Source organism: Otolemur garnettii, unplaced genomic scaffold, assembly GCF_000181295.1.
Source record: "Otolemur garnettii isolate 467f Iridium unplaced genomic scaffold, OtoGar3 scaffold00007, whole genome shotgun sequence".
Lineage (NCBI taxonomy): Eukaryota > Metazoa > Chordata > Mammalia > Primates > Galagidae > Otolemur > Otolemur garnettii.
This window is the reverse complement of record NW_003852402.1, coordinates 24,132,878-24,142,494: the sequence shown is the minus strand read 5'-3', so window position 1 is coordinate 24,142,494 and position 9,617 is coordinate 24,132,878. Positions and strand designations below refer to the sequence as shown.

The following is a 9,617-nucleotide window of genomic DNA, read 5'->3' as shown; positions in this document are numbered from 1 at the left end:
GCTATTTTTTGGTTGCAGCCGTCGTTGTTTGGTGGGTCCGGGCTGGGGATTCGAACCCACCACCTTAGGTGTACGTGGCTGGCGCCTTAGCAGTTTGAGCTATAGGCGCCGAGTCAAGTCACATACATTGTAAGAGAAATGAATTTAAAATATGGAAAGAGATAATTGTAAAAAAAAAAAAAACCCAATAATTAGAACCTCCAAGTTAATAATAAAAAATGTTCCATTCATTGTTTTATTCACTGACTATGTACTGAGTGCCTACTGTATGCCAGGACTGTTTTCAGGGATGTGAATAGAGTGGTGAACAACATAAGACAAAACGGTTTTATGGAGTGTCTATTCTAGTCTGGGGAGAGCTGATAAAAAAGGAATGGGGCAGTCATGGGCAAGGGCAGGGGGTTGCTATTATGTATAGAATAGCCAAGGTCTCCCTGATGGGATAAAAATTAAACAGAAACAGGCAGGGCGTGGCAGCTCATGCCCGTAATTCTAGCACTCTGGGAGGCTGAGGCAGGTGGACTGCCTCAGCTCAGGAGTTGGAGACCAGCCAGAGCAAGAGCAAGACCCCCAAAAAAGAGAGAGAAGGAAAGAAGGGAAGAGGAGGAAGGAAGGGAAAGAAGGGAGGGAGGGAGAGAGAGAGGGAGAAAGGAAAGTTAAACAGAAACTGGAAGAGAGAACAGAGCTATCATGATGGAAGATTGCTCCTCCTAGAAGGAAGAGCCTCCAGTGCAAAGGCCCTGAGGTAAGATGCAGATTGATGTCCCAGGGACAGCAAGAGGCCCGTGTGGCAGGAGCAGAGTGAACAACCCAGTCATACCCTGAAAGTCCGGGGTGACATCATCCCGAACACTGAAATCTCAAAAGATCAAAATGCCTGGAGTCTAGGTCCCTAAAAATCACAGGGCAGGGTCATTATGTTTGGAAGTATTGCTGTTGTCTTTATGTAGAAGAAAAGGGATTTTGATTGACTCTCCAAACCATGATGACAGATTTGAAACTAGGTGCGATCAAGTTTTCTGAAAATGAATTTCAATGTGTAACCTATAAAGTTTGTTTTATGAGCACAGTTCTAAAGCTGTGACCATACTGTTAACACAGTTCCACATTTTGCCTTGGACCTATTTCTTGATGCATATGGCTCGTCATAACTGGTTACCCATGAGACTGTCATTAGAATACCCGATGTTTATGCTTGCAAAAATATGTTATTATTGTCTATTTTATTACATAAAGTGGCTTGTGAAATGTTTTGTGTATTTCTCAAATGAGTCCCCTTTTTAAAATGTAAAGAAAGGTCTTTTAAATAATTTTTAAAATTTTTTAGAAATAATTTTTCTAGAAAAATTATTTTTTTTAAGGGCAGTGCCTGTGGCTTAGTGAGTAGGGTGCTGGCCCCATATACCAAGGGTGGCAAGTTTGAACCCAGCCCTGGCCAAACTGCAACAAAAAAAAATAGCCAGGTGTTGTGGTGGGCACCTGTAGTCCCAGTTACTCGGGAGGCTGAGGCAAGAGAATCGCCTAAGCCCAAGAGCTGTGAGCTGTGACAACATAGCACTCTACTGAGGGTGACATAGTGAACTCTGTCTCTTAAAAATATATTTTTTTCTAGAATTACTTTTTCAGGATTCGATATTTCAGGAGTTCAACATTCAGGGTCACATCTTTCAAGATCACAACTGACTCCCCACGAGGAAGACTGGTAGGAGGGAGGTCCGAGAGAGTGAGCTGGGGAACGGAGTGCATCACTAGAGGCCTTCAGCAGAGGAGGGCATGATTCTACTACCGAGGGGAGAATAGGCTGACTGCAGGGCAGCAGAAGCAGAAGCAAGAGACCGGTGGCTAGAAGTTAAAACAATAGTTCATGCTAGAGATACCCGGGCTTGGACAGCAGCGGTGGCAGCGGAGGTCATGGAGTGTAGTCCAGTTGGAGATGTGTTCTGGAAAAGTATATTTGAAAGTATAATCGGATGTGGGTTGTGAAAAGGAGTCAAGGATAACACTGATATTTTCGGCCGAAACAACTAGAAAAAGAAATTTCTATTTAGTGAGACAGGGGCTATTTCATGAGATGCAGATTTACGGGGCTAGACGAGAGTAGAGCAGGGGCCGTCTGGAAAATGTGAAGCCTGGAATGCCCATTGCACATCTCGGTGGAGATGTTAAGAATTACACTTGTATTTGTCTGGAGTCCAGGGAAAAGGATCAGGCTAGAGAAATAAAATGGGAGGCTGTTAAAATGAAGGTGGGATTTAAAGACCTGAGCCAGGAGGAGGGTAGGCAGAGCTCAGGGTGAGGAGGGCCCTGGAGCCTTCCAGTGCTGGTGGGTCAGGGAGAAGAAGAGGAATAATCTAATAGAATTCTAGGAGGAAGTAGTGGCAGGAGGGGCAGGAACGAAGGGACAGTGGTGATCAGGGGGCCGACTGCTGCTGAAGGACCAAGTTAAAGGAGGACGGACCATTCGGTTTAGCAAGAGGAAGGCCACTGGTGACTTGGACAAAAGTAGTTTTGGTGAATGATGAGGACACAAGTCTGACTGAGGAGAACTTAGGGGAAAATAGAAAGAGAAGAAGCCGAGATCCAAAGTGAGGATAAGGCCTTTGACCAACTTTGCTATAAAGGAGAGCAGAAAACTGGGGCGGATGATGGTGCAGAATACGAGGGCTAAAGAAGGGTTTTTGGAAGGCAGGTTATTTTTTGAGATAGAGCCTCAAGCTGTCACCCTGGGTAGAGCGCCGTGGCACCACAACTCACAGCAATCTCCAACTCCTAGGCTTAAGCCATTCTTTTGCCTCAGCCTCCCAAGTAGCTGGCACTACAGGCCAGCCACAATGCCCGGCTATTTTTTTGGTTGTAGTTGTCATTGTTGTTTGGTAGGCCTGGGTTAGGTTTGAACCTGCCAGCTCTGGTGCATGTGGCTGGCGCCTTAGCCACTCAAGCTACAGGCACTGAGCCAAGGCAGGTTATTTTTAGATAACAGGATGTTTGGGCCCACCGCCCGTAGCACAGTGGTTCCGGTGGCCAGCCACATATACCAATGCTGGTGGGTTTGAACCTGGACCAGGCCAGCTAAACAATAATGACAACTGCAACAAAAAATGGCCAGGTGTTGTGGCCAGCACCTGTGGTCCCAGCTGCCTGGGAGGCTGAGGCAGGAGAGTTGCCCAGGAGTTTGAGGTTGCTGTGAGCTGTGATGGCACAGCACTCTACTGAGGGTGACATAGTAAGATTCTGTCTCAAAACAAACAAAAACCCAGGATGTTTGTATGTTAATGGCAAATAATTCAGCAGAGGAGAAAAATTTACATCAGAAAAGAAGCATAATTACTGGACTATTGTCTTTTTTTTCCAGCTTAACTGAGGTATTATTCATATACAACAACCTGCACATGTTTAAAGTATAAAATTTGCTAAGTTTGATCTATGTATACACTTGGGAAATCAGTGCCACAGTGAAAAATAGTTAATGTATTCATCACCCTAAAAGATGTACTCAAGCCCTGGATAATCTATCCCTTCTTCTCTCCTACCCAGATCTTTCCCCATGCAACTACTGACCCACTCTAGATTAGCTCCCATTTTCTAGAATTTTATATAAATCACAGTATGGACTATTTTTCTGTCTGACCTTCTAAACCTAACAATTATTTAGAGATTCACTCATGTTCTTAATACCCGTAACAAATTCCTTTTTACTGCTGAGTAGTAATCAGATATGTGGCTATTCCACAACTTGTTTACCCATTTACTTGTTCAGAGACACTTGGGGTTTTCCCTGTTTTGGGAAGCTTCAAATAAAATTTCTATGGCTATACATCTGCCTTCCCGTGGGGGCCAATGGTAAATACCCAGGAGTTGAATGGCTGTGAGTAATAAACTATTCTTCATATCTCTGACTCAAGAGTCTGGTGTCTTCTATCAAACTATGGAACAACAACAGACTTTTTTTTTTTGAAAGCAGGATCTCACTCTGTCACCCAGGTTGGAGTGCTTGTCATGATCATAGCTCACTGTGATGTCCAGTTGCTGGACTAAAGAGATCTTCCTGCCTCAACCTCCCAAATGGCTAGAACTACAGGCATATGCCACCAAACCTAATTTTTTATTTTTTTGTAGAGATAGGGTCTTGCTATGTTGTCCAGGGTGGTCATGGAACTGTTGGCCTCAAAGTGCTAAGACTCTACCTTGGCCTCCAAAGCGCTAGGACTGCAGGCATGAACCACCATACCTGGCCTCAGCCTAATTTCTTATCTTGCAAGCAGGGTGCTGTTTCAGGTTCCTCATAGTTTTGGACACTAGATCCTTTGCATTTCCATATAAAATGTAGAATCTGCCTGTCAATTTCCATCAGACTACTGGGATTGGTATTGAGATTATACTTAACGTATACACCAGTAGGGAGAGAACTTGACATCTCAGTAACACTGGTCTTTAGGTCAATCAACATGGCATACCTCCCCACTTATTTAGGACTGTAATTTTTCTCAGTATTATTTTGTAGTGTTTTTTTTTTTTTAGAGACAGTCTTCACTTTGTCATCCTCAGAGTGCCGTGGTGTCACAGCTCACAGCAACCTCCAGCTCTTGGGATTAGGTGATTTTCTTGCCTCAGCCTCCCGAGTAGCTGGGACTACAGGCACCCACCACAATGCCTGGCTGTATTTTGTAGTTTTTTTTGAGACAGAGCCTCAAGCTGTCCCCCTGGGTAGAGTGTTGTGGCATCACAGCTCACAGCAACCTCCAACTCCTGGGCTTAAGCAAGTCTCCTGCCTCAGCCTCCCAAGTAGCTGGGACCATAGGCGCCTGCCACAATGCCTGGCTATTTTTTTTGGTTGCAGCCATCATTGTTGTTTGGCGGACCCAGGCTGGATTCAAACCCACCACCTTAGGTGTATGTGGCTGGCGCCTTAGCCACTTGAGCTACAGGTACCAAGCCTATATTTTGTAGTTTCAGTGTACATCTATGCACCTATTTTAGAAACTTACCCAGAAGTATTTAATATTTTTGATGCTGTTGAATAAGTCATTGCTTTTTAGATCGTAATTTCTTATTTTTCATTACAAGTTTATAAAAATGCAATTGCTTTTTGTAAATTTACCTTGTATACTAAAACCTTGCTAAACTCGCTTGTTCATTATAATAGTTTTTAGGATTTTCTATAGAGATAATCATGTTATCTGTAAATATAGTTTAAATCCTTTCTTTCCAATCCAGATGTCATTTTTTTGCCCTATTTTTTGAGGCAGAGTCTCACTTTGTTGCCCTTGGTAGAATGCCACAGCATCATAGCTCACAGTAACCTCAAGCTATTGGGCTCAAGTGATTCAGCCTCCCAGGTAGCTGGGACTATAGGTGCCCACCACTACGCCTGGCTATTTTTAGAGATGGGACCTTGCTTTTTCTTAGGCTGGTCTCTCCCTCCTGAGCTCAAGCAAGCCACCCACCTCAGCTTCCTGAATTGCTGGCATTACAGGCATGAGACACTGTACCTGTCCTTGGGTCACATTGTTAGGGTGGGAATTGACCCGGCCAGAAATACTAAGACTGTTGAATGTACCAGCTCTATCTTAAAGACAGACACTCTTATGATCTTAAAGAAAGACACAAATTACCTCCCAGAAGTCAAGGGCAAAGGCCAGACTATTTTTGGACAAAGCTGAAGTTTTTACCACAAACAGCTATTCTTCATTGGCCACACAGAATTGGTTCCAGGATGCCCAGGATAACCAATTTGCGGATTTTATGTCCCTTACTTAAAATGACACAGTATTTGCTTGTCATGATGCTCAGCCTCCCACATACCTTAAATCGTCTCTAGATTACTTAGCATACCTAATACCATTTAGATGATATGCAAATAGGTATCATGTTGTACTTTTAAAAACTTGTACTGTTTCTTATTGTATTTTTTTTGTAGTATATCATAGTATTATTTTTGATCCACAGTTTATTGTATCCATGGACATGGAACCTGTGGATACAGACGGCCAACTGTATGTGTCTTTTTGACAAATGGACTCCATGAAATCGCTTTGGGACACTTCTCCAAACTGGTTGGGGGAGGGTCTCGTAAAGAAGGGGAATGAGGCACATTTAATCCAAATGTCTTCCAATCCTAGTGTCTCTGTCCAGCACCCTTTCAGCTAACTCGGATGTCAGCAAGATGTTATAATAAAGGCTGAACTTGCACCCAAAGAATAACATTTAACGAACAAAAGCATCAGGTTCTATTTACAACTCTATCAGTTACTCTAAGTGAGATCTTTTCTGTTGACTGCAGGTGCTGCATATTAAAATACTAACTAGATGGATGCTCCGCTAGGTGCGATATGATATTATGAAAAGTCAAGCACCTTCAAAGACTTTAATCAAGAAGATGATCCTTTGTAGATGATTAGATAATTGACAGCAGAGGTATAAATAAGGTTCAGCACATTCATTCTGTAATCACTCTCCCACTGGTAAGTGCTTAGTGTCTGTTTTGTGTACGGGAAGTGAGTATGCAGGTGGAGACATTAACGCTTTCAGCTCTAGGCCTGGCTTCTAGCTAAAAGTTTTGGTGGTAGGATAAAAAGCCTCTATTGTTTTTATAAAAGATGCTAACAGGGACCTGGCACTCTCTTCTGGCAGCGATGGTTGTCAGGGAAGCTGGAATTTCAGAATTCCCTGGGTTTTCAGAGTGCATGGATTCCTGCCGTATTCAACCAAAGCACCAGGAAAATCTGGATTAAATTGAGATTCTCAGGTGTTATCCTAATTGTGGGGGAAAGAATAAGAAAAAAGGGAGAAACTGGGATCAGACATTTCCTAGAAGTTTCCTGATGGAGTCTAGGAAGTAAGGAACCCTGTCTGGGATGCTAGAAGGTCAGCTCTCCGAGGGCCTGGTGCTTGGCACATAGCAAACACTCAATAAATATTTTTCAAATGAAATGAATATATGAACGAATCTGTCTGTTTCACCAATGGATCTGGGGCATAACATGGAAAAGTAAACTGTCAAAGGAAATGATTAGCCAGTGCTATTCAAGAAGTCTTCCATTTGGCTAAGGAAAGAAAGAAATCATTTCTATTACCTCAAGCAGAAATCTGTCTCTCTGGTCATTAATAAATTCATGAACACTCCTTTTTGTGTCTGAACCTGTAAAGAAAATTGAAATAGACTTAAGTTTAGTTCATTATGCTTCAAACAGGTTATCTAAAAGCCATGTAATAAAATGACTGTATAAAGTATCTAAACATTCAAAATAAGACTTCAAATCATTTTTTTTCTAACCACTCAAATTAAAAATAGTAACCATTATTTGTGTCCAACATACTTTAGGTGTTTCCTTTGACATTTTAAATACATTTAAATCATTTACTCCTAGCAATCTGAATAAGATATTTATCACTATTCCCATCCTGTCGGTGAGGTCTTGAAGCTTAGAGCTTTCAAAATTCTTGTCCACAATCACACAGCGAATAAGTGGTAAAGAAGGGGATGTATCTCCTGAGCCCATTCTATTCTAGATAAGACCATGTTCAATCCTAATGTGTGGCCAGCCTAGACACAGAACAGAAATCCTTGGGCAAATGTTTTTGGGAAATCACCAAACCAAATTTATGGCAGTAAAGGAAAAGAAGACAACTATTTCAACTAATTTTAGCATCTAGCAACAGAAAATACAAAAAAATTCCTTTTAAGTTTTCTTCATTCTAGGAAATTATACGCACACTACATCTTGATAATGTTTGCTATGTGAAAAATCAACAGACTATGGAATAGAATAAAGTCTCTTTTTTTGAGACAGAGTCTCACTTTGTGGTCCTTGGTAGAGTGCTGTAGTGTCACAGCTCACAGCAACCTCCAACTCCTGAGCTTAGGTGATTCTCCTGCCTCTGCCTCCTCAGTAGCTGTGACTACAGGCGCCCACCACAATGCCTGGCTATTTTTTCATTGCAGTTTGGCTGGGGCCTACTCATTGAACCACAGGTGCCGCCCAGAATAAATTCTCTTAATACAAATAAAGATAGAAGTAGAAATAAAATAGTATTTTCCAAATAACCAATAAGCCTGCATTGCCCAGTCTTCCTGGGGTCATATTCAGCCCCCACCTTGCCTAGCTCTATGCCTCAGTTTCCTCACCGGTAAAATAAGGATACCAATTGTGGTCAATTATATTATGGTTCTCAAACATTCACTGCCCCTCCAGTGAGGGGATTATCTTTCCCCCTCTCAGTTGATGTCAGGCTTGACCATGAACTTGATTTAGCTTATGGAATGGAGGCAGACGTGCTTCCGAGAAGAACCTGTGAGAGCCACCCCCCTATTTTCTCTCTTTCCCTTTGCCACCCCACACAGGGACTGTTCCTTTAGCCAAAGACTCAGCGAAAAGCACCAAGGCTGAAAAGTGAATGAGAATTAAACTTCAGCTGTTGGAAGCCACCGAAATCCAGGAGCAACCAAAGCACAACTAAGCCTGAGTGGAGCCGGGACTTCATCACGGCGTGTGGGAGGAAATGAAGTGCTATCCTATAAAACACATAGGGACTTTCTGATCATCGTTAGCTGTTACCAGTTAAGCAATACGATTGGAACGAGTCACCTTTTAACTTTTCAAGCTCACTGATAAGAACAATGATTATCATAATCATTACTAAATATTAACGGGAAGGTAACAAACACAAGCTTTCGAGTTAGACAGGCCTCAGCTTGAATTCTGTGTCTACTCAGAGACTCTGAGTGACTCAAACCATTTTTCTCAGACGAAAAAAGGGGACAAAAATACTTAATAGCATTTTGTTGAGAATTAAATCAAATATGTATGAAAGTAATCAGCACTGCACACACAGTCATCTTTTTAACACTTTTTCCTACTTTATATTATGGAAACCATCACCATTCATAAAAGCAGAGTCATACGGGCTATGCCTGTGGCTCACGGAGTAGGGCACTGGCCCCATATACTGAGGATGGTGGGTTCAAACCCAGCCCTGGCCAAACTGCAACAACAAAAAAATAACTAGCGGGCATCTGTAGTCCCAGCTACACAGGAGGCTGAGGCAAGAGAATTGCCTAAGCCCAAGAGCTGGAGGTTGCTGTGAGCTGTGATGTCACAGCACTCTACTGAGGGAGACAAAGTGAAACTGTATCTCTTAAAAAAAAAGCAGAGTCATACACTTAACCCCCTTGTACCTGTCACCTACTTCAACATTACCGACATTTACCGATCTTGGCTCTCTCATTGCTGCTCCCCCTCCGTTTTTCCCTCCTTGGACTATTTTAAAGTAGATCCAAGCCCGTGTATGAATTCAACCATAAATGTTTCAGTATGTAACTCACCAGACAAAAAGTTTTATAACATAACTATACTACCACTGTCACCTCTGACAAACTAAATATTCCTTAGCAAATTTCCCTAGTTGTCTCAAAAATACACTTGGGTGGATTTTTAAAATTAAAATCTACACAAAGATCAGTTTGACTTGTACAGGTCCTAAAGTCTCCTCTTCATCTATAACAGCTTACCCCCTCTCCCTAGCTGCCCCACCCCCATGTTTTCCATGCCATTCACTAGTTCAAGGAACCAGGTTAATTTCTCCGTAGAATTTTCTTTTTTTTTTTTCTTTTTTTTTTT

General features: G+C 42.2%; 1 protein-coding gene across 1 annotated transcript in view; it reads right to left on the bottom strand.

The window, feature by feature from the left end:
• The window catches only part of CCDC38 (coiled-coil domain containing 38), a 62,763-nt gene that overhangs the window by 40,135 nt on the left and 13,011 nt on the right, over positions 1-9,617 (bottom strand). Inside the window, exon 4 of the mRNA XM_023509433.1 lies at positions 7,074-7,138. Coding sequence (XP_023365201.1) covers positions 7,074-7,138 — 65 coding nt within the window. The remainder of the gene's footprint in view (positions 1-7,073; positions 7,139-9,617) is intronic.